Source organism: Anguilla rostrata, chromosome 1, assembly GCF_018555375.3.
Source record: "Anguilla rostrata isolate EN2019 chromosome 1, ASM1855537v3, whole genome shotgun sequence".
NCBI lineage: Eukaryota > Metazoa > Chordata > Actinopteri > Anguilliformes > Anguillidae > Anguilla > Anguilla rostrata.
In genome coordinates this window covers 79,950,332-79,976,241 of record NC_057933.1, presented here as the reverse complement: position 1 = coordinate 79,976,241, position 25,910 = coordinate 79,950,332, and the positions used below count along the sequence as shown (strand labels likewise).

The 25,910-nt window shown below is 45.3% G+C and overlaps 1 protein-coding gene across 2 annotated transcripts; it reads left to right on the top strand.

Moving 5' to 3' along the window:
* Nucleotides 1-270: 270 nt before the first annotated feature.
* On the top strand, nucleotides 271-25,910 carry apoba (apolipoprotein Ba). 2 transcript variants are annotated; one of them, XM_064303352.1, is made up of 29 exons: nucleotides 271-419; nucleotides 1,926-1,970; nucleotides 2,709-2,821; nucleotides 3,554-3,699; nucleotides 3,887-4,034; nucleotides 4,409-4,549; nucleotides 4,854-4,978; nucleotides 5,316-5,401; nucleotides 5,847-6,297; nucleotides 6,649-6,763; nucleotides 7,429-7,575; nucleotides 7,947-8,155; nucleotides 8,279-8,501; nucleotides 8,843-9,022; nucleotides 9,482-9,685; nucleotides 10,304-10,471; nucleotides 10,809-11,017; nucleotides 11,188-11,370; nucleotides 11,593-11,723; nucleotides 12,275-12,485; nucleotides 12,927-13,099; nucleotides 13,343-13,518; nucleotides 13,932-14,038; nucleotides 14,294-14,655; nucleotides 14,875-22,413; nucleotides 22,569-22,680; nucleotides 22,841-22,870; nucleotides 23,527-23,710; nucleotides 24,393-25,910. In XM_064303352.1, exons 1-29 carry the CDS (start codon nucleotides 365-367, stop codon nucleotides 25,608-25,610), a joined length of 13,191 nt encoding a protein of 4,396 aa, XP_064159422.1. In that variant the 5' UTR covers nucleotides 271-364; the 3' UTR covers nucleotides 25,611-25,910. The 2 variants fall into 2 exon arrangements, with proteins under 2 accessions (XP_064159422.1, XP_064159415.1); XM_064303345.1 differs by having other exon boundaries at nucleotides 272-419; nucleotides 10,812-11,017.

Below are 25,910 nucleotides of genomic sequence, written 5' to 3'. Positions count from 1 at the left end.
CCACATTTTTTTGCGAGGAGAAAAAAAGAGTCAAAATCAAACATATAAAAATCTGATCCCAGTATTAACTGTCCCGTAGCCGAAGAGCTCCAGGTTATTGCGTCCTGTTTTTCAGAAACCGGTCGCCTTTGTCCCACCAGAAGGGCTGAACTTTGGAATGCCCTGCTGCAAATGTCTTTTTTTTTTTTTGTAGCTGCAACTCTCGATTGATCTCCCTTTGTCCCGTCACTGTCACACGGGTGGGGCCGGGCCTGGGCCCCGGGGGTATAAAAAGACGGCGCAGGGGCGAGCACGCAATCAGTTTGGGTCGGAAAAGGAGAGCTCCCTGAGCCCAACTAAGGAACCGAGCTTTCCAGAACCCGTCATGGGTCGATCGAAGCTCTGCCTGCTGCTGCTCCTGAGCACCTGCGCCTTGGCCCGTAAGTACTCCGGTGTCCCGAGCGAGAGAGAGAGAGAGAGAGAGAGAGTCCGGTCCTGCCTAATGGTGCTCTGCTTGTGCTTTCCTGCATTGCTTCAGTATATATATCCAGATGTGTAAATGGATGCAGTGTGAAGGCTGTGTAAAAGGTTGGGTGAGTCGCTCTGGATAAGAGCGTCTGCTCATTGCCTGTAATGTTATGTAATGTAATGTAATGCTTGTTCAATGGCTTAATCCCGTCGACCTCCCAACCTTCACCGTTTATCGATCTACTCCACCGAGCGGGTTGACCATACTGATGAATTTTTATGATATCTTGTTGAATCTCCGGTGTATCTCTGATTCCGTCTTCTCTTCAGCTTGATTCAGCATGTTATGTATGTGTGGTTAGTGGTAAAAATTTAAAGGATATGAGAGAGATGGATAAGTTTAAAAAAAAAAAGAAGTTTTATCACAAAGTTAGTATTTCAGGTAAATCTGAAACAAGGTTTTGTGTTTACTCTTGTTCTCATGTAAATCATCAAGCGTGCATAAAACATCAGTTTGTATGCTGTTACTAAATACTGCAGTAACTAGTATGAAACGATGACTGTGTGTCAACATAGCTATGTGGTAATCTAGGTACATAGATCATTATAGATGAAAATAAGTTCTTCTGTTTTCCTTGTTAACATCGTAATATGCACTCAAAAAGTCAATAAATATTAATAAAAATAATGGACAGACAGATTATTCGTGTATATTCCTGACCATACATATGTTTGAAGATGAGAACAGGCCAGTCAAACCGTCTATCTCTTAATCCTTTAGCGTGTAAGATCACATGGTGTGATTAATATGTTTTTACTGAACATTCTAATGCTGATGTAAGGATCACTACCGGTGGTATGCACTAGAGTTCTAAAACCTGCAATTCAAAGGGTTAATTTTTCTGTGTTCTACAGCAGTGGTGTAAAATGTTGGGCTATATCTCCTTATCCTGATGAAACCGGTCAGAGAAAGGTTTAAGCAGTTATATTTTCTGACATAGTACAGGTGTCTTGAATGACAAAAACATTGCAGCGAAAATATTTTTTCTTGTGTTTTTATTGAAAGTCCCTTGTGGTGTAGGCTTCGACACAGTAAAACCTATGGTTATCGAGATTACGACCAGAGACTCATATCCTCTACAGGGAACATAAATTAACTGCCGGGTCTCAGGAGCTTTTAGATTTCACTTGAGATATTTAATATAATATTTCCCCTAAGGGTGCCCGTTGCTTATGTATTTTCACTATGGCCTTTGCAGTGAACTGTCATTGCTATATGCAGCTAATAAGCTAATTGAGTCAGGGGCAAATGGTGAAAACTAAAACCTGCCTACATACCAGTCCTCCAGCAATGGGAGTCGCTGTCACTAGGCCTCGATGAGGAATCTATATGCGTTGGAAATAGTGTATAAGAAGATTCACACACACACAAAAAAAACAAAAAAAAAAACGCATTTCTTCTTTGTTTTCCCCCGCAGAGCAACCGAACGAGAGTGGTGAAGAACAGACGCCCGCATGTTTGTGTAAGTCCTGACACTCCTCCAGCCCTAAATCTGAGTGACAGGTCACAGTAATCTCAGTCGCCCCCTCCATTAATCAGTTAAATAGGGCAGCGAATGCAAAAAAAAAAAAAAAAAATTATTACAGCAGCAAAATGGTCACCCTGACACAATTAGCTGAAGGAGCGAGGGGAATGTCACAACCCCAACCCGTAATCTGGGGCTGATAAAGCCTCTCAAGATAACACATTTGGACCCTGGTACGGGCGTTCATGGGGGTTGTTTTTGCCATTTAAGTGGAGCTGACGATTTGTCATCAGCTGAGTTGGGTTGGGGTTGGGGTTGGGGTGGGGTGGGGGGTCCAAAGTTCTCAGGGGCAAGTGATGATTTGGAAGCCGACTCATGGACTGTTTGTGTTATTCATGAATGATCAACCCCATGCTGATCCAAACTGACAACAGCACCCCCTTGTGGGCTGGGAATGCACATAGCCCTGATCAGATAAAAAGAGCATTCGTACATACACCAAATAATGCACGCTCAATACATGCAGAGCAATGGCCTAAGGAAACATAACATCTCTTCATTTGCAAGTCAAAGTTAAGGACAAATGTGGATTGAATCCCGGCTGGCATCTTCTATACACCATTGATGTTTGTGACTCCAGTACACGGTGCTTCAGCAGTTTGTGAGATGTCTCGGAAACTACGCCCCCGAGTGCCTATCCATGGTGTCTCTGCTTCCTTGTTCCCTTCTGTGTAGTGGCGGCGAGGTATAAGAACTTCAAAAAATATGTGTACCGGTACGAGGCGGAGGCGCAGAACGGGGTCAGCGGGACGGCCGGCCTGAAGAACGGCCCCAAGGTCACCTGCAAGGTGAGGCGCGGTTTTTTTATCTTTCTTTCAACTTCTTTCAACTGTGAACGTCAGTTACGTTCAAATTCTGTGCTTGTCAGCAGGCCGTTTGTTCTTAAACCGTAAATCAGCTATTGGGCATTGGACATGGTGTGGATTTAGAAGACAATTTACCAATGGATTACTGAGAGTAACACCCGATGTTCTCCACTATTTTCTGTCTCTCTGAATAAGAGTCTCTGTCATTGCGACAAAATGTGATGTTACTGCATTACATTACTCGCATATGACCCGAGAAACGTTTTATATATCCCCTGCTGATAACGCTGTGTACGTAGTGAAGCAATTCAGGGTAAGCACTTCACTCAACGGTACAATGGCAGTGTCCAATCTATTCATCTTTCTCCCAGCTTATCTATCTATCTATCTATTCATTCATCTTTCTCCAAGCTTATCTATCTATCTATCTATTCATCCATCTTTATCCCAGCCTATCTATCTATCTATCTATCTATTCATCCATCTTTATCCCAGCCTATCTATCTATCTATCTATCTATTTTCGGTCCATCCATCCATCCGTCTTTTCTTCTGTCCATCCGTCTGTCTTTTCGTCTGTCCATCCGTCTGTCCATCCATCCGTCTGTCTGTCCGTCCGTCCGTCCGTCTTTCCTTCCGTCTGTCAGTCCGTCTGTGCGTCCGTCGGCCTCTCTGTCCATCGCAGTAAAGACGGTAAATGTTGTTGACGGCCCAGGTGGAGCTGGAGGTCCCGCAGGCGTGCGTCTTCGTCCTGCGCACGGAGGAGTGCGCCCTGAGCGAGGTATCCGCCATCGACGCCGAGGGGCGGCCCGAGCACCAGCCCGCCTACGGCACCAACGTCTTCAGAGCCGCCATGGAGAAGTACGTACCGCGTGTCTCTGCACGTCTCCGTCCAATTCGGTTGGGAAAAATAAAACTGCCCCGTTTTTCTGCCAGGACAAAAAGGTTTGAAATCGGGACATAGGGTTGTCTGATAGTGGTGGCTGACACCCCATAAATCTTTCCTTTGCCCCCCCCCCCCCCCACCCAACCCCCCGCCACCCCCCAGGAATCCCCTGAAGTTCGCGGTGACACAGGACTTCGATGTGAACCTGCTACCCGAGCTGGACGAGCCCGCCAACATCCTGAATGTCAAGAGAGGGATCGTCTCCGCCCTCATGGTGCCTGTCTCTGAGGAGGACGGCAAAGCCAACATGGTAAGGCCCACGCCTCTTGGCCACGCCCAAGCCCCTGTCATGACTGGACCTATTCACCTCACTCTCGCGTTTGAGATCAAGCTTAAATGTTTGACTCTCGGTTACCTCTAGATAGATTTTTACACCACTGGTGACATTATAGAATTAAGACCTAAGACTTCCATCGGCATACAACACCGATTTACCGATTTGCTGAAATGTTTGAATCTTTTACCCTCATCCTAACTAAAACAATATGTGCCGAGTGTAGCTTGCACGTATAAAAGCAATTACATCAAAGCAAACCATAGCAGGTTAACAATTACTGCTAGACTTTAGAGAACCAGTATGGAGTGGATGTGCTTCTTATTCTGTCTTTAAATACACGCCCCTAGCCCACCATCCATGGCCAGTGCAGGACTGCACTCACCGTCAGCCCTGGGAAGGACATCACCATCAGTAGGGACCTGACCGCGTGCAAAAGCTTCAATCCCATGTCTGACTACGCCAGCCCTCTGGTCCTCGTCTCCAGAATGGTGAGAGAGCTTTGGCCCACTAGAGGGCGCTGTTGTAAAGCTTTTGGGACTGATTTGCCCACCTGGCCAAAAATCACAGCTAAGCTGATCTTTTTCATACAGGATTTAGGCAATGATGACATTTTCTTAAAACTGTATGCAAATTAATATTTATTTTACTGGACATTATTTGCAGATTCCTTTTGTTTAAACCACAGGTGCTCTTCACAATTGAAATCTACTCTCCATACCCTTCTCATTTTTTAAGTGCTCAGCTGAAGGTTCACAGAGGGCCAACTAATGGTTTCTGTCTCCGTTTCTCCAGAACGCACCTCTGTCCAATCTCATCAGCAGCACTCAGTCCTGCACCTACCAGTTCGACAACAAGAGGAAGCACATGACCGAGGCCAGCTGCACAGAGAAGCACATCTTCCTGCCTTTCTCTCACCAGTAAGTCTTGCGGTGTATCTGATTGGCTGTCTCATCTCCGGGTTTTCTCAGGGGCGATGCCTCACACAACCATGATGACATGATGGCTTTGGTTAAAATTCCATTTCAATTCAGTCGCATCCACTGAAATTCATTTAAAGACTCAAAAAATATCCAGATTCATGTATAGGGACTTTTAATGAAATTTATATTTTTGTTAGTTTTTTAAAATCTTTTTAAAATATGCTCCTGAACACTCAAGCCCTGAAAGGTAAACATGGCTCTCTCTCTCTCTCTCGCTCTTTCTCTCTCTCCCTGTCTGCCTGTCTGTCTCTCGTTCTCTCTCTTTCTGAAACAGAAAAGAGCATGGAATCACTTCGCTTGTTAAACAGACCCTGAGTTTGCAGGACTCCAGCAGAATCACCAACAGAAACGTTGACTTTGGTCAGTTCTATTGATGTTACGTGTCTGAAATCCAAATACAGGAGGTGAAATGTAGATTTGGGATTGATTGAAGACTGATACTAATCACTTATTTGGTGGGTGGGGCATTTGCACAACAGGTTTCCACTTAAGTCGCTGATGCAAACTGATTTAATTCACTACCATGAGTTAAACTGCAACTACCACTGTGGTGATTGGTAATACTTTGTCACTTGAACGAACATGTAGAAGGGAAGACGGAGAAATTTTTTTTTTTTTTTTGGGGGGAGGGGTGAGTTTTTTTTTAGGTGTATACAGATAGAGGGGTACAATGAGGAAGAGGGGAACGGGAATCAGGGTGAAGATGTTCTTTTGTCATTTTTATTTGGTTGGTTCACTCTCAACTGGCTTCCCCAAATTGGCTTCTAACTGACGGTTCCAAATACCCCCCCCCCCCCCCCCACAGATTGGGGAAACATGAGGCCTCTGGAAATGCAGTATGCCGAGGACAAAGCCCCCACCCAGAGCAAGGAAGCCATGCTGGCCACCTTGCGGGACCTGAAGGGCCTGTCCCAGACGGAGCGGGGCCAGGAGAGGGCCGCCCTCTTCCATAAGCTGGTGTCCCAGCTGCGCGGGCTGAACAACGAGACCCTGGGCCCGGCCGTGGAGGAGATGATGGAGGCATCCGAGGTCCTCACCTGGCAGGCCCTGCCCCAGTGCGGCACGCCCGAGTGCCTCAGCGCCGTCCTGCAGGTCCTGCGAACTTTCGACGGCGCCGCCCTGGAGGCGGACGCCGTCGTCTACGCCGTGGGCCTCCTGCCCCGCCCCGACGGCAGCAGGGTCCGGGACATGCTGAGCACGGCCCAAAACAGGCAGAACAAGGCCGTCATGTACGGACTCAGCAACAGCGTCAGGAAGTGAGTCTGCAGCGTGAGCCACCCTCCACATCTCTGCGCACGTTTACAGTTCCCCATGCACCGTGGCAATGAGGGCCTTACGTGTTTCTGGATATCAACTTCTGGGCTTAATTACTTAATCGCTAACTTCTGGCCTTAATTACTTAATTGCCAACTTCTGGCCTTAATTGCTTAATTAGCCCAGATATTCACATCATCAGACATTGCTGCCAAAGACTCTTCTTGTGTCCCTGTATGAAACATTTTGTTGCAATGTAGTCTACTAGTGAACCAGTGTTGATGTATACAGCCAGTTAGATCATTTAGCCAAGGTTAAAGGTAAAGCCATGGGGTTATTGTGCTCGACCCCAGGTTCTACGAGTGGAATGGATACAGCCCTGAGCTCACGGAGGTGTCAGAGTTCATGGCCTCTCTGCTGGATGGTGACTGCTCTGGTGACGAGGACCGCACCTTCCTGACGCTGAGGGTAAGAACTGGGTCCCCCCTCCACCCCCCCACCCCCCCACCCCCCCGCCAAGTGCACACATTAAACACCTGATCAATGTGAGCAACAGGGGCAGACTTGGCTAACAGTCACTGGAAGTGCTCCATCAATAAATCACTCAATGTAAGCTAACAACGTGCGCTAAACTACAACCAAAGTATATTTTGATCGTAATGACCGGTAATGACAAGCATTATAATGCACAATAACACAACATTCACATGGTATGAGGCAGGTCCTCCACAGAGGGTCTCCTGCAGACAGTGCCCCTTGGCTTAGTCTAACTGAGTCTGCTGCCTGAACATGGATGCCACTATAGCTGCCACTGCACTTCAAGTGACACACTGAAATAGCGCTACTGACACGTACTGTACATGTATTTGAAATACGGGTAACGCTCTCTAAGAATGGTTCTTCATACGCACTATATATATGCTTCATAAGCACTGCATAAACATTCAGAAATGCTTATGTCAACTACTACAAATTGTCTGTCAACCTGGCGTATTGTCTGTCATTTCACCACCGATGCCGCGAAGGGACATTAAGGTAACGTAAGAAGCGGCGAATAACCGAGGACGCAAAACGAATGTATGAAAACTAAAACAAACCGAACCCGTCGCCGCCGTTCCTCGCCTCGTCCTCAGGTCATCGGCAACATGGGAGCCGCCATGGACGCCGCCGACACCACCCTCAAGTCCGTGATCCTGAGTTGCGCAAGGCAGCCCGCCGCCTCGGCCTCCGTCCAGCTGGCCGCCATCCAGGCCTTGAGACAGATGAGCATCGATGGAGAGGTAAATATATGACTCCTTTTTAAAAATACTAAACCTCAGTAGCAGTACTACTACTATTACTGATAATAATAATAATAATAATAATAATAATAATAATCGGGCTACCTCGTTGGATTCCTTTTTCTTACCCTGAAGAAATTGTCTACATAAGGTCTTTCCTTGTAACGTTGTAAAGTTTTTAATGGAGCCAGTGCAGTTTGCCCCTCTTTGTACTTTTTTAGAAAAAAAAAAATTAATCATTTGCAATGAACTTCCTTTATCCCCTTTCAGCATGTTTAAATTCAAAAGTAAAAAGTGATCCAACAACCGCAGAAAAAAAAAATGTTTGCCTCAATTATTTGTGTTAAGCGTTTTCTTTCACACTCCCCTAGGGCAGCTACGTCCTTGCGCAGGTCTTCCAGGATGCTGGGAGCCCGGTGCAGAAGCGCATAGCCGCGTACCTGATGATGATGAAGAACATGGAGCTGGCCATCCCGCACGTGGTGGACGCCCTGAGGGGCGAGCAGGACGAGCAGGTCAGGAGCTTCGTGGTCTCCCACATCTCCAACATCCTGAAGAGCGGAGACGCCGAATCAGAAGAGTACGTGCAACCCTCCAAAAAAAAAAAAAAACAAAACAAAAAAATTCTGTCAGATGCCGTGCTCCTCTTCTTTCCAAGACCCCATCTTCCTGACCTTTTCTTTTCTTCTGTCACACCTTGCAGCCAGAAGATGAAGCTCCAGGATGCCCTGGAGAATCAGGCAGGGCCTCAATTTCTTGACATGTTCAAGTTGTCCCACAATTACAAGATGGAAACGCCATCACGGATCCCTATTCAGACCTCCATGGAGAGCAACATGATCTTTGACTCCACTGGCTACATGCCCAGAGAGCTCATGCTGGACACCACCCTGAAGGCTTTTGGATACAACTACGACATGTTTGAGGTATCAAACATGTCCATACATGTATTTTTGTTTCTGAATGTCCCATACCAGTTAGGTGACAGAATAGCAATAGATGCATATTGGCTAGTTCTGCCCTCTTTCAAAGATTTTTCACAAGCTCAATGTTAGTGAGAACATTATGACCTATTATTAAATTTCCTGTTCATTGAATGTATATAAATCATTGGCTAGTTAAACAATATTGTGAACTACTAATTACTACTACTAGAAACCACTATTGTACTAATTATAGTCTTCAATAGTACAATGATATATGTCATTTGTGATTGTTAAAAGCAGCATATTATATAAATATGTTCAATTCTACCTATCGTCTGAAGGTTGGTCTGGAGGGGAAAGGACTGGAACCGACCATCGAAGCCCTGTTTGGGAAGGATGGGTTCTTCCCTGACACAGCCTCAAAGGCCATGTATTGGGTCGGAGACAAAATGCCGGACGGAATGCACGATGTTCTCAAAAACTGGATTGGCCCTCTGAGGAATGAGAGACTGAAAAGACAGGTGTTTTTTCAAGTTACTTACTGCATTGCACATTTCCAGGACGATTTATTTTTCCATGTTTCTTTTTTAAAACTGCAGTTCTGTCCTCCAGAACCTAGGGGTCGATATAGGATACGTGTTGAACAATCATCACTTTACCTTCTGCCCCTTTATGATGGATAGCTCTCTCATTCAAAAATCCCACCGCATAAATTACATCCTGTTCACATCTTCCTGGAACTGTGGTTGAAAAGATCAAGCAAATGAACTTAACTTTATTACAAGTTAATTCAGTGTTGCTACAGCGTCTTCATGCTTTTACACATAGCAACTAATTTGTATTTGAGTGACTGCTTCACATTTGTATTGGTTCAAAATAAAATACTGTTGTGGGATTGGAATTCCTCCCACCCCCCCAGTATTTTCACAATGTTTCAGTCTTTTTATTTTTCAAATTGTATTGTTATTTCCCCTCGGTAGGTTTCTGAGGACCTTGTGAGGGAAATCAGCCAGAACTTCAACAAGCTGCTGCAGGACCTGCAGGCCCAGGCTGCACCTGAGGCCTTGGCCTACCTGAGAATCATGGGAACTGAACTTGGCTACATCAAGACCAGCGAGATCGAGCAAATTGCCTACGTGGTTGCCATGTATGGCGAAATCCTGTTCAAGCTCATGCCTGCCCACGTAAGCACCACCTGCCACACATCACAATCTGTCCCTCCCACACAACGACTGCAGGGCATGTTTAAACAAGAGTGTACTTAATTTGGCAGTACTAACTCTGTGTGGCAATGAGAAATAATACACTCACACCACTGTTGATCCTGAATGTGGATAGCAAGCACACTGTGGCTCACTAGAAGCCTAGCATCGGCACTCTGCCAGTGTTTCGTAAATTGGCTCCACAGAGATCCACAAGTGGACAGTTGAGGCAAGGCCAGTTCTTACTTACTGGGAAAATGACCATATTGTTATGAAATAGGGAAAATAAAAAAAGGTTATTCCTTGACCCAACAGACTGGCATGACCTTGTTTGCAATGCATCCTATGCAAGCCCTATTTCTTTTTATACTTTACTCTGCCTTTAACTTGCCAATGAAATTATTCTGTATTTGCACATACGCCCTTTGCTTTGTTCCACATACTATGTACCCTAATTTCTGAGATGAATACTTGGTCCTTGGCAAAAAATCTTCTTAAGGATTAAACCCCCCTCCCCCCCCCAAAAAAAAAATCAAACACTGACTACATCTTAGAAAGCCCATCCACGTATTACTCCTTTTCCTTTTTTTATTATATCAGTACGTAAAGTCCCTGCTGTCCGGCACCGACAACGACCTCTTCGCCCACTACATCTTCATGGACAACGAGTTCGCCCTGCCTACCGCTGCCGGACTCCCACTCCAGTTCTCCCTGTCGGGGATCTTCTCCGGAGGAGCCAAGGGAGGCTGCAGCTTCGCCCCTGGCAAGGTCAGACCAGCAGCTCACACTCGCCGAATTTTGAAAACCCGGGGTGCGCGGGGGAATTCAGTCATTCCTTACTGCAACGTTAGTGGTTAGGGAACTGGGCTTGTGTTTCTAAGGATGCGGCTTCAGTTCTCGGGTGGGTCATTGCTATTGTGTCCTCGAGTCAAGCACTTAATCGAAATGGCGACAGTTAATATCCAGCTGGATAAATGAACATATGCAACACCATAAGCTGTGAAAGTTTTGATGGATAAGATTCCATTATGCATAAGATATGTCACTATTTTATTTTGTTCAAATAGGGTCTTTAAACTGAAACTGTCTTTTGTAAAAAAACTAGCAGAAGGCCTTGTCATTCATGCCCTCGCTGGGAGTTGAGCTGGTGACGAAAATGGGCGTCAACCTCCCCGAGTTCGTCACGGCCGGCGTGGAGATGCACACCAGCGCGTACCACGAGAGCGGCTTGAATGCCAAGGTCACCGTGGAGGGTCACGGTTTCAAGCTGTCCATCCCAGCACCCCAGGGCAGCACCCAGCTCTTCAGCATCAGGTAGGCTGGCGGGTGGGGCGGGTTGCGTTGGGTTGGGCATAGAACCTCCTCCTTCCCTCTTGTCATGTTGCTCCCTTCTGAGGAAATTGAGGATTAATTATCCCCCAAATGTGATGAAAAACCATTTCTTTTTCTTCTTCCTCTTCTTCTCTCTCACCCTGAAACTGCAGCAACAGACTGCTGTCCGTGTCCTCCACCCAGACTGAGGTAGTGCCCCCTCTGGTAGAGGGCAGAACTGACTCTGTTGAGTGCGACCCATTATTCGCTGGTCTGAAGCTCTGCACCATAACCCAGTACTCCAACGCCAGCTCCATTGAGACTGCTCCATACTACCCCTTAACTGGAGAGTCCAGGTAAGTTTGACACACTGGAGCTTATATGAATGCCTGTTTTGTGCTTTATGCCCTCGTAAGGTATAAGAAAAATAAGAGAGGATAAAAGCTCAGGTCCCTTAGTTAAATAAACGTATTGAAGGATTATACTGGTAATTGGAAGTGGATGTCAGTAAATGTGGGTGTTAATGAAAGCGGGCATTAAGGAAAGCGGATTTTTAACCGAAGCTGGCGTTCCTCTAGGTTTGCAGTGGAGCTCCAGCCCACCGGAGAGGTCACCGAGTACACGGCCACCGTCGCCTACGCCGTCCTCAAGGAGGGGAAGGAGGGTCGGCAGAAGGTGGACACCGTGCAGCTGACACTGAGGGCCGAGGGTACGCGCGTCTCCGGGAAAACACGCACTCTGCGAAATATGATCATATCGCACAATTATAAGCCAAAAGTCCCATTGCCCGATCATAGCCTAAAACCAATCCGACGATTCATTTTTGGCCCCAGAGTAATCCTAATCTCGAGAACCATATATTCTTCTATGCTAAAAAGAAGAAGAAAAAAAAACTGCACTGCAAGAGGCAGTCAGTAAAAAAAAAAAAATAAATAATATTTTTGAAAATATTTTCACTGAAACTTAAACTTCTTCCTGCCGGGTCTCGGGTGGATACGTATCTTTTTTTTTGTTGTGCACATTTGAATGTGTCTAATGTGCAACTCTGCATCTAAGACTGTGAATACTACCAGTAAATTAGAAATGCATGCCTGCCATAATATAGTTATAGAGCGCTCACAAACCTTCTCTCTTTGGATATACTGACCTTTTGTATATACATCTTTATTTTTCGCTACAACACACAGTTTCAGAATGTGTATTTTTTATTTTTTTTAAAATGCATATCAAATTGACTAATCAAGCGAACTGACCAATCAGGAACAAGCCCCACTGAGGCCACTGCCACCCTGAAGTACGACAGGAAGAGGAGCGTCTTCTCCGCCGACGTTCAGATCCCCGACCACGACGTGGAGGTGGGCCTCAAGCTGACCGCCACAGACAGCACCCTGAAAGGGAAGAACACACGCGCCCTCACCTTCGACGTCACCAACAAGAACATTCCTCAGCTGTCGCTGGTCGGCCGGGCCAGGTAAACAAACGCTTTCCTGTTTAACTGCCTGATTTAAAAAAAATTTTTTTTTTTTTTAAAGAATCAGCAATTCATATTTTTCATTTCACTTCAAAAAAAATATTCCCATCTTAAAAAATTGCCATCAGTGCCATCGTATTTACTGTGTATGCTTGTATTTATGTAAAAAGAATTTGATATATTTTTAATGTATATCCATGCAAGTGTGTATGTATGCATGTCTTGTAATGTACTGTACATCAGCTATTCCAATTCTAAATTGACATTATAGCATCACACAGGTAATATTTTTTAGAGGTAATATTTTCTATTTGTCCGTTTACCACATTTCCCACTGGCTACCTTTCATCCTTCATTTGGATCATGAGCTCTTGTATGACGTAGGACCACACTGAGATGTCGTCTTCCTCATCATCGTCTTCCTCTTAATCTTTTCTGCAGAATGGATGCAATGAAAGAAGGCATGCTACAGATCCAGCTGACTGTCCCCTCCCTGAATGTTGACGTCGCCACCACCGCCACCATGAAGAACGCCAATGGCCTGACCCTGCAGCTGGAGACATCCGCCAACGTCCCCGAGACCTCCTCTGTGCAGAAAGTCATCTTCAGATATGGTACACCCCTGGCTGAATGTTATCATTAATTTCTTTGCTGAAAACATATCCACCCTTTTAAGGTATAATATCAGTAATGTGTGATTACAATGTTCTTGACTGAACATTCTAATGCTGATGTGACAGTCACTACTGGGAATTTAAAAAACAATGGAGTTCTAGAGACACTGACTAAGAAATTAGGAAAAAAGGCCTACTCTAGAAAGGGTCGAATAACAAAAAAAATGTATTTTTTTTTTGCAGATGAGAACAGGGTAGAGGTGGAAGTGAAGTCTGACCTTAGTTCCGAGATTACCAAACTCCTCCCTGAAACTGAGGTCTACCAGAGAAGGCTACAGAAGGTCATCGACGAAATCCTGGACCAACGGGTGGCTAAGACTGACATGAAAGTGCGTCACATTGTCTCCAAAGCCTTTGAGGTAAGATCATAAATGTGTAAGGTGGGATTTTGTTATGGACAGCAGTAAAGATACAGAACTACAGTATCGCGGGGTGTGGAAACGTTGCCTCCATTAGGTCGGATGTAGTGTTGATGTAGTGTTGCAATCAGCTCAAGTATGTAGTTGGCCAGATTATAAAGATTTCTCATGGTTCTATGTTTGGTTCCGTTGAGTCCAATTTCCATTGTAAGACATTCTGCTAACTGTCCATGCTCTCGAACACACCCTATACTTAAACAGAAGTTTAGCAGTTTGTCTTACCCCTTGACCCCCCTCAGCAACAAATATTTTTTCTTTGTATCTGGACCTTGCCCCCCGCCCCCCCCCATTAAAATGATTCCTGTGTACTGCACATTTTGTCTCTGATTCCTTTATAAATTATGTTTCTACAGGCAGTCAATATCTGGCTGGACAAAGTTTCCGGGGAAAACCCCAAAAGCAAGAGAAGCATCCCAGAACTAACCCTGCCTTCCCTGCCTGAGAAACTATTCCTGAAATAGTGAGTGATTTATCATTTACATGAGACCTACATTTATTATTAGTGCAAAATGTATAATTATTATTAAGCAAACCACTTAATTAGGCATTGTTTATATAACTTATTTCATAGTAATAGAATGTTGTGTTGTAATGGACATCCGTCATACTTTTACTTTATGGTGTATCCAGCTTTTTGTTGAACTTGCCTTCTAACTGTTAAATCCATGACCGTTAATTAACGTTAACTTCTTTTGTTTCTCCCTTTGTCCTATAGTGATGGCTTGTTCCGCTACCAGTTCAACAAGAACAAGCTCACCTTGACCATCCCCTTGCCCCTGGGTGGAAAAACCTCAGAAGACTTGAACATTCCCGCCTCAATAACCATTCCTGAAATTTATCAGGGGGATGGTCCCAGCATCACCTTCACAGTCCCCAGCTTTACCATCCCTCGTGAATTTGAGCTTTCACTGCCCTTGATCGGAGTAGCCGAGGTGTCTGCCAAGGTGAACAGCAACTTCTACAACTGGGAGGGCTCCGTGTCAGGTGGAAACGACACCATAGACGTCCCAAGTTTCATCGGCAAATACAAAGTTGCAGCTGAGTCACCCATCAACATCTTCTCTTACAAAGTTGAAGGTTTGTCTGAAACCCTGAATATACATTATAATAATTACATCCAAGTGAAATTTGACAGAAATTATTGATGGAAGTGACAGAATGTTTGTTAAAGTAATTGACTAATCAGATAACTGGCACAAAAATTGCTTATCTGATGATAAATACTTATTATATGTAGTTACAGAGGTGTCAACAAGGCCTGAGTGTAACACATCTGTCTCTGTTTTGTCTGCACAGGGACTGGAATGATCGTTGGCTCAAAACCTGATACACTGAAGTATCTTGTGAATGGATCACTCAGCCACAGTCTCATTGATGCCAGCTTCAGCATCATGGAGACAACCAACTGGCAAGACCAGCTGTCGGCGAGAAGTAATTCGAAAATTGAGGTTTCCAGCCCTCTTGGCCTGCAGATGTCCCTCTACTCCTCGGCCCAGTCCCAGTCTGGCCCTGAACAGAGCACAGGAGAATTCAACCTGGATGGAGCCTTCAGAGCACGGTCTCTGTACGCCAATTTTAACTACACCTTTTCAAACGTCCTTAGCATCAATGAGCCGCTGAGGGGCGAATCGACTCTGAAGATCGACTCCTCACTCCTCCGGGCACAGAACAGGATCAACGGGGTCTACGGAGATGGCGGCCTTTCCGTTACTTCCAACACTAACCTGAATGACGATGCCCTGAAACAGGTGGCAGAGCTCACACTGAAGGATGCCAAGCTCTCCCTGACGTGCAACACCGTCGGCAAGATCTTCCGCAACAAAGTCGACCTCAGCATCTCTCGAGAATCCGCCACCATCAGAGTGCAGTCCGACGCTGAGACTGGAGAGACCCTAGGCACCTCCCTCATCTCTGGAACACTGGATGCCATTGGCCTAGAGATCGACTCAGACGGATCCGTCAAGCTTGAGACTGGCTACGGTTCCCACAAGGCCACCCTGAGGGTCAACAAGGATGGTGTGGCCACCAGTGGAACCACCACCCTACAGTGTAATCCTCTGACCTTTGAGAATGTCTTTGATGGCAGCATTGATTTTACTGGAGCTCTCCTCTCCCTCAGTACCAAAGGGTCCTTACTGGGGAACAGTGCTGATCTAAAGGTAGATGCAAAGATTGGGCATGAGGAGGCCTATGTGAACAGTGTGTACAATGGAAACCTCCTTGAGATGAGCTCCAGGGGCACAACAAACCTGAAGGCTAACAAGCAAGGCCTGACCTTCTCAAACAATCTCATGGGATCAGTGCAGAACATGAGGTCTGAGCATACTCACACTCTGACAGCCACTCTCTGGACCCTGGCCTTCCAGTCCAAGACAGACAACTATATCTGTGATCACACATCCTACAAACACGATATCAAGGTCAACCTGATTCCCTTCATTGCAACTGTGAGCGCCACAAATGATCTCAAGCTTCTGGATGTTGAATTTAAAAATGATGGACTGCTCAAACTTGAGCCTTCCAAGCTGCACTTGAAAGGAAGCCTGCGGGGGGCTTATGAAGAAGACAAGGAACTCACACATACATACGAAATAAATTATGCTGACCTGGTTGGCAGCATGAAGTGTGTCACGTCCGGAAAACTCTTGGGAGCCCAGATGAGCCACAACTCTGACTTTGAATTTGCCGGACTTTCCTCCAAATACAGCAGCGAGGTTCGATTCAATTCCAAATCATTCCGCCTTGATGGCTCCTTCCGTACCCTTGCCGTACCGTTAAGCCTCAGCGTCGATGGCGTCTTGAACAGCGATGGTGAGCTGGATCTGTACGGCAAGCTCACCGGCCAGCTGTACAGCAGGTTTCTCCTGAAGGCACAGCCGTTAGCTGTTGCCTACTCCCACAACTGCCGAGCTTCAACCACTCACAGGCTGGACAGTGGCGGATCTGCTGAGACTCACGTTGATAATAAGATCGAAGGTTTGCTCTCGCCCCAAGAACAGTCCACAAAGTGGACACTGAAGTCTAAGCTGAACAGTCACGTTTACAACCAGGAAGTCAGCGCTTTCAACCAACCAGAGAGGATTGGACTGGAGTTCTCTGGAACGCTGCTCACAGACCTTCTGAATAAAGCTGCTGGGGGGGACCCTGAAGTTTCAGAACAGAACCAAGAGTTCAGCCTTTCTGGATTTCTTAAGTACGACAAGAACGGCGACTCTCTTATCATTCAGATGCCTTTCGTAGAGAGCATTCCTGCCCTTTTTGAAAAAGTGAAAGGCAAAATTTTGAGTGCTTTTGAGTCCCTGCAGGAGTATATCAATAGTGCAGATATCAACCAGCTCGTTGGAGAATTCATGCTGAATTTGGACAAACTACCAATGCAAGTCGGTGAGTACATGGACAATGTGAACCTGGAAAACAAGTTCAACGAGGCTAAAAGACAGATGATTGACCTCATGCAGGGTTATGCTATAACGCTGGATGACTTGGAAAACTCTGTGGAAAACATGAAGACTGCCTTTGAAGAAGCCCTGAATGTCCTGCTAACCAGAATTAGAGATCTAGCAGTTTTGATCAAAGATAAGATTGAAAGTGGTGCCTGGACAGATGCCATCACAGATATTCTCAACAGGATTGGGCATGAATTGCAGGCCTTTGATGAAAGATATGACATCTCTAAGACTATTGTCAATGGTATCAATGCTATTGAAGACATCATCACACAAGTTGATTTTCAGAAACTGACAGACAACAGCGTGGCCTGGTTACAGGAACTTGATACTAAATTTAAAATCAAAGAGAAGCTGCAAGAGAAAATTAGAGAACTGAAACAAGTAATTGAGAGTTTTGATATCTTGATGTTTATTCACGATTTGAGGGACTACATCACATCAATTAATGTGGTTGAGCATCTGGACAAACTAGCCAACATTCCCACTGATGAAATAGCCAGAGTCATTGACTCAATGAAGGATGTAATAGTTAACTGGATTGAGGAATATGAAGTTGCAGACAAGATAAATGCAGTTATTTTCAAGGTGAAAGAACTGATTAAAAAGTATGACATGGGCAAGAAACTTGAGGCACTCATGGACCAGGCTTCACAGCTCATTAAGCAGTACAAACTCCAAGAAACAGTGCAGTCTGTAGTCAATATTGTGAAATCAATTGACTTCCAATCTCTGTCAGATAAATTCATGCAAATGCTTGAGGATGCTATTAATAGTCTGAAAGCCATTGACTTCAAACAAATGTTGGATGATCTGAATGATTACATTGCCAAGATTGTACAGCAAATCAGGGAATTTGATTACAATGCATTTGTTGATGAGACCAACCAGAAAATCAGTGAAATGATCCAGTATGTGAATGAGCAGATTGAGGCAAATGAGATCCCTCAAAAAATTGAGGCCTCAAGAGAATTTCTTAGAAGTATCCTGGAAACCATGAATAACTACTTGGAACAACTTAAAAATACTAAGGTTGCAGAAATGTTAAAAATAATCAAGGATGTAATTGACACAACCGCCTTAAATGACATTAAAACAAAAATCCAGGAAAGCCTTGAAGATATGAGACAGAGAATTAGTGACATGGATATTAGAAATGAAATAAGCCTTCACTTAGAGCGAGCAAGAGACTCCTACATGAACATGATCAGTTACATTGCATCTCAGATAAACAATTTGATTCTGGAAATTGAGCGTTTGCTTGGGGACCAGGAAATCCTGAAAAAAATTGGGGAAGTTGCTGAGGGTGTACTTAATGCACTGAAAACAGCAGAGTTTACAATTCCTTCGATCACTGTTCCATTCACCGATCTCGTTATTCCAAGCATTCCAATTCAGATGAACAGCATTCACGAGATCGCAATCCCACCACAGGTCACCCTCCCAGAATTCACCATTCTGAGCAAATACACCGTCCCTTCCATCACTATTGACTTTGAAGAGCTGAAACAGAGAATCATTGCATTCATTGAAAGCATCAAAGACATTGAAATACCCATGCCTGAGCCAGAGGCCATATTTGGAGACCTCAGAGTGCTGTACATGTCATTCCAGCTGCCGGACCTGACTTTTCCAGAGATCACTCTTAAAGAGATCAAGCTTCCAGAAATCCATATTCCAAAGCTCAATCTGGAAAACTTTTCAGTCACCATGCTTCCACTCCCTGAGCTCAAACTGCCAGAGATTCCCGGTGAATTTATGGTCCCTGCTTTTGGAAAGCTCTATGGTGAATTCAGGATTAACTCTCCACATTATAATCTCTTGACCACGGCGATGCTGCAAAACTCGACAGGCAGTCCCAGGACCCCACAGTTCACAGCTTCCCTCACCTCTGAGGCAAAGTCAACCCTAGAGTACCTTGAATACACTTTGGATGCCTCTGCTAGTCTTACAGCGAAACAAATGAAAAGCTTGGTCCTCAGTGAGGCTATAAAATTCAATCACGTGGTATTTTCACTTGACCATCAAGGAACAGTGACACTCAGCGGCCCATCGGCACAGGTGACGGCCAAGACAGTTGCCAAGGCCACCACGGAAATCTACGCTGTGGACATTTCCAACAATGTGCAAATAGCCTTGGAAAGTGGGATCTCTGCAACTAGCGAAACCACTTACAAGCACGATCTGAACATTCCATCTATCGACGTCCTGTGCCAGGCCACTGCAACCCAGAAAGCCGTCATGCGCCTGGAATCTGGTACCATCTCTATGATTGTTGGAACGACGGGAAGTGGAAAGTGGTCAATCCAGGACTACTCAGATGATGGCACCTACAAAAGTGACCTTGATTTCACTATCAATTTCAATACAGCTAAGCTCACTTTTTCAGGAGAGGCAGATAGTAAAACTGTGAAAATGAAGCACGACGTGAAAGTCCAATCTGTTGTCTTCAGCTACGTCAACTTTGAAGCATACGCTGAGGCAGAAACTCCTTTTATCAAGAGAAGTGTTATGACTTTGAATGGAAAGGGAATTTTTGAGGACCTTAAAATTGAGCTGACCGCTTCTCATGACACGGAGTTTGTAGGCAGAGTCACTGGCACTCTGTCCAATGCGATTAATTTCTTAGCACATCCATTTGAGGTTGTCGTTGACTGCAAAAACAAAGGAAACTTGAGGGTCATATTCCCCTTAAAACTGACTGGAAAGATCGATCTACAGAATGACTTTGGTGTGACTGTCAATTCAGGAGGTCAGAATGCAAATTGGGTGGTCCTGGCCAGATTCAATCAGTACAAGTACTTCCACAACTTTAAAGTAGACAACAATAAGCAAAACACTGGAATCTATGCAGCGATAAATGGTGAGGCAAATCTTGACTTTTTGACTGTCCCCCTCACTATCCCTGAGATGGATGTGCCTTACACCGACATGAAAACCCCAACCATCCAGGAGTTTTCTCTGTGGGAAGACACTGGCTTGAAGAACCTCCTGAGCACCACTCGGCAATCATTTGACATGGATTTCAAGCTTGTGTATCTGAAGAACCCCGACTCGCATACCATAGGTTTTGACCTGGAGCCTATTTACGGTGCCATCAATGAGAATGCCAAGGTACTGAGTGCAAACTTTGAGCTGGCAAGAGACAAGGCATTTTCTTTGCTCACAGAATCTTACAATCACGCTAAGGCACAGTTTGAAAAATTCAGGATTGACACTACCAATCAACCCCCAAGGATCTTTACTATCCCTGGTTACACTGTACCCATTTTGGATATCGAAGTCTCTCCGTTCACTGCAGAATTGCCTGCATTTAGCTTCCTCATCCCTAAGGAGGTCAGCACACCCAGCTTCAGAGTGCCAATGATGGGATTCTCTGTTCCATCATACACACTTGTGCTGCCCGCAATGACGCTGCCAGTCCTGCATGTTCCTGAAACTCTTAGGGATCTGACCCTGCCCACATTCACCCTACCCACAATGCAGAACACTATCATGATCCCTGCCATGGGAAACATGACTTATGATTTTTCACTCAAGTGCTCAGTGATCACTTTGAACATCAACGCTGGCGTGTTCAACCATTCTGATATTGTGGCTAGGTTTGCAGCCTCCTCGACCTCTGAGTTCGACATTCTCAAAGGTAAACTTGATGCCACCACAAGCCTTACTAAGAAGAGAGGACTGAAGTTAGCTACTGCCATTTCCATTGATCACAAGAACATTGAGGGAACCCATGATAGTACAATCAGTCTTGCAAGAACTAGCATAGAGGCCTCTGTAGCAACCACTGCCAAGCTCAAGCTACCTGTCCTTCACCTGGATTTTAATCAAGAGCTCCTTGGGAACACTAAAACTAAGCCAAATGTGGCATCCAAGCTGAAGCTGAAGTACAGCTTTGACCTACCTCTGATTGATGTCACTGGCAAGGGAAACATTGAACAGAATTTGGCTCTGGAGGGACTGTCATCCTACATTTCTCTTGAGACTTCTACCAAGGGCAATATTGATGGAACAGTGAAGGCACATGTTAATTTTGCTGGAGCCGTAGACAATGAGGCTACTGTCTACCTGAATGCTAATGGCTTGCGCTCCACTATAAAGACAGACACGACTTCCAAACTTGACTACAAGAAGGCTAATGTCTGGGACTTGGTCATGAATACAAACCAGGCAATTGAGGCATCTCTACGTCGTGTTTACATGACATTGAGTTACACCAGCAACAATATGGCCGCCATGGGATTCTTTGACACTAAGGGAACACACACTGCCAAAGCAACCCTTGAATTTATTCCCCTGACTACACTGACAACTAAGGTGGAAATTGCTGTGTCCCAGCCCAGCAGCATTGGCGATGCAGGCATGGATCAGACAATTGACCTTGAAATCACTACAGACAAGCAAAAGTTCACCTGGAGTGGAAAGGAGCAGGTCACGTCTATTACACACATAGGTAACTTGGTGTTGTCCAATGATGAGACTGAGGTGCGCATGGAATTAACTGACACAGTAAAAGGCAATGTTGCATTCCTGAAGACTGTTAAACTGCCTGTCTACCAGAAAACCATTTGGGATGTGCTGAAGTTTGATGAGGTAATGGCTGAAGATCAACTGCAGTCCCTGACCCTCTCCACCGTTGTGGTGTACACAAAGAACATGGAGGGACTGTACTTCACTTTGCCCACTAAAATATTTGAGAATGGTGTCACTTTCAGCTTTCCAGAAATATCTTTGGCAGTGCCCAGTTGGGTACAAGACATCCCGCTGAGTATCAGGGACATCGATATGCGGTTTGAAAACATCAGATTTCCAGATGAATTCTCAGTGCCTCCTGCCATTTCCATTCCATCGTTTGAAGTTCCTTTCACAAATCTGCAGGTGCCATCTTACACCCTTGACCTCAAGAACCTCGAAGTCCCCAAAGTCATCAGCACACCCGGATTTGATGTCGAACTGCCCGGACTTCCCAAAGTGGAAGTTCCAAGCATCAACATTGACACAGAGTACATTGCCCAAAAAATGTCCTCCCTGTTGTTGAAGATACCTCGTTATGAAATCACTGTCCCCTCCTTCAGCCTTCCAAAATCTTTCACCGTCGGTGATCACAACCTTGACTTGGACGAGATTGCAAACCACATCTCTAACTTTGAGATGCCGACCATCACAATTCCCCAGCAGAGGATTGATGTTCCGGAGGTGTCGCTCTACCTGCCTACTGGTGTATTCATCCCATACTTTGGTGCTCTCTCTACCACTGTGAAGGTCCAATCTCCAATTTATAGCAACTCTTGGGATGTGAAGCTTGAGAACAAAGACTCCGCCTTAGTCTCTTCCCTCAAGTCCTCCTGCACCTCCACCATAAAGCTACTGGAATATTCTTTGGAAGGTAAGCTTGACCTGAACCCCCCACCAAGCACATATGTGTCTTGTTTGGGTACTGATTTGCAAAAAAGTATGCCAAAGGGATGGAAGAAATACAATTTGCTTTGAGTACAAAAACTACATTTCCCATGTTTATTTTCCTTTCTCTTGCATTTTAAGCCACTGCCACAACTCGCCTTGAAGATGGAACTCTGAACCTCATCGGCACTTCCTTGTTCACTCACAGTGACCTGAAAGTGGACTGGCAACACGTCTTCGCACACAATATGAGGTAAAAACGTCTTTGCTGAACAGATAGTTGCATGATTGTTTTCCTTAGCAGCATTATTATATATATTTAACTGTATATTCTTATTTACACTTGTTAAATGTACCGTCCGATAAGCATATTCACATGTACTTACTTTTGTCTTCTGCATCTTTTTATATAGAGCGAAGCGGCAAGCCTCTTCTGATGACAGGTGAATATTCAAATTCCAATCAAAGAACTTTTCACAACGACTGATCAGAGCTGTCTCTTTCTTTAATATCCAGTATTTGCCTTGCTTTATTTTACAAAAGATTTTTTTATTTTACAAACTATGCCTGATTTCAGCTGAGTGAAATAATTAAACTGTACCGTCAATGCACAGTAAAACCTCCAGATGCAAAAAAAAATGTTTATGCAAATATGTTCATAGTTCATTCAACTATTAGGAAGTACATTTTACTCTGGAAGTGTGCCATTTCCTCTCTCCTTTCCAACTCATGTAACCTGTGTTATCATAGAAATAGAAATAAGGGGCGACATAGCTCAGGAGATAAGAGTGGTTGTCTGGCAGTCGGAGGGTTGCTGGTTCGATCCCCCGCCCTGGGAGTGTCGAAGTGTCCCTGAGCAAGACACCTAACCCCTAATTGCTCCCAATGAGCTGATTGAAACCTTGCATAGCAGCCTTTCTTCGTTGGTGTGTGAGTGTGTGTGTGTGTGTGTGTGTGTGAATGGGTGAATGAGAGGCATCAATTGTAAAGTGCTTTGGATAAAAGCGCTATATAAATTTACCAAATAGCCCTGTGCATTGTTCACCATGGATTATTTACCAAAAGACCTAAATGGTTTGCCAATCATTTCTTTCTGCAGCTCGCGCCACACCCTGAGCGTTGACATCATCAGCCCGACCTTCATCGACGCGAACTTCCGCTACACGTCGCGCAAAGATGGCCTCAGTGCATCGCTGTCCTCTCCTTCCGCTGGATTTGTTGGACTGCTTCTTCAGAAGAGGAGCCCTTCGCAGGTTTACGCCAAGCTGTTCGCTCGTTACGCGGTAAGACTCTGAACTAACTTTGGCAATTCCACCATGCGCTAGCATTATTATTACATTGCAGTCATTTAGCAGACGCTCTTATCCAGAGCAACTTACATTGTGTCCAGTTGTACAGCTGGATATACACTGGAGCAGTGCGGGTTAAGTACCTTGCTCAAGGGTACAATGGCAGCGTCCTACCGGGGAATCAAACCTGCAACCTTTAGGTTACAAGACCAACTCCTCAGCCATTATACTACACTGTTGCCCATGAGAAGTCCCACTAATATGCTATTTTAATCACGTCTAACAGTTATTTTATCGTAATCACTTGAATACTTGTCTGTGCCTGTCTCATAGCTGTTATTGAAATTGATATTGAGTATTTGGATGAATAAATTTTTTGTTGTTTTGGCTCTGCACTCCAGCACATTGGATTTGAAATTCAACAATTAATGTAAAAAGGGCAGCAATCTCTACATGATTTACACAATATAGATGCAAATACTTGCACATTAAAGCTGAGAGTATGCGTTTTAGCCTCATATTCATTTAGCCTCAGTTTCATTTCAAATCCAGCGTGCTGCAGTGCAGAGCCAAAACATCAAAAATCATGTCATTGTTAAAATACTTACAGACTGCACTGTATGTGTTCAAGGTCAAGATTGACAAAGACCATTTTGTTTCTTTTCTTTTTGTGCAGTCTGCTCCCGACAAGGACGTGGAGATCCTCAGCTTCAAGGCAACGCTGAGAAACTCAGAGAAGCTGGCCCTGCAAACAGGCTGGAACCTCCAAGCTCAGGTGGACATGTTCACGGAGCTGAAAGAGAGGGTTCCCGCCATCACCAGTGCACTCCTTAAGTTTGCCAACAAACACCACACCGCCCAGTTTGGCATGGACCTAAACCGAGCCTCGCTGAAGCTGAAGAACACCCTCTCCAACACCATCGAGAGGGCGTACCACGAGATCCCCAGGAGCCTGGACACGCTGCAGGCTAACCTGGAGAAGATGAAGGACCAGGGCAAGGCGGTGTACAAGAGGGCCACCAACAACATGTTTATTGACCTGCAGGAGATGGTGGGCAGGCTGGCCGACGACACCAGGGACCTGCTTCGGCAGTACCAGAAGAACGTCAAGATCATGCTGGATGCGGTCATCAAGTTCCTGAGCGACACAAAGTTCCAGCTCCCCGGCTTCCAGGACAAGCTCACCGGTCAGGAGCTGTACCAGAGGGCCAGCTCCTCCGTTGTCATGGCAGTTGACCAGGCCGTCCAGAAGATCGCCGACATCCTCGAGTCCTACCCGGAGTCGCTGCTCGATTACGTCGAACGGATTGAGTTCACGGTTCCCGGCCTGGAACTGGAAGTCAGCGGAAGCAGGATCCTGGACTGGGTAAAATCCTTCATGAGGGACGTCCAGAATTGGGTTGTGGACTGGGCGCGGAATGCAAAGAACGTCCGGCTGGAGCAGATTCTCCGGAAGCTGAGCGACCTCCTGCAGTCCCTCATCCAGAAGGCCGAGCAGCTCGTCGCCTCCCTGAAGCTCCAGGACCTCGGCGAGCTCTCCGCTCGTCTCAACGACGTCTACGGCGAGCTCCGCAAGCCCCTGCACGGCGTCTTCGCGCGGCTCGAGGCCGCCAGGGAGTCCACCGCGGAGTACAAAGACCTCGCCAAAATGAAAATACAGGAGGTCTACAACCAGGTGACCCTCGAACGCGTCAACACCGACCTGCAGCGCTCGATCGAAACAATCATCGGCCACACAAACAACGTCAACACCGAGCTCATCGATTTTCTTCAGCGGGCCTCCAAGAGCGCTCAGCCTTACGTGAGGGTGAGCAATAAAAAGATGGACATCGATATTCCACTTCCTTTCTTTTGGAAGTCCTTCAGTGAGTGGCCCACGCAGACCCGATATTGAGGTCTCATAAACACTACCATCACAGTGGGGGAAAAAAAAAATTTGAATGCCTGCCCATAAAAGGACACCTTTTATTAACTCATATAGAATGTTTTTAAAAAAAATAATGTATTTAAAGCTGTTGTAGTAACATATATTACACCTTGTCGAAGCTGTTGTTACCTTGTGTGTGATTTAACAAACCATAACTGGTTATGCTAATTTTGTTTGTTATGTTTGAAGAAATACCAGGTACTTTATGTCTTTTACTATTTAAGATGCAGTCAATGGAGAGTATCAATAAAGGCAATTTTTACTGCA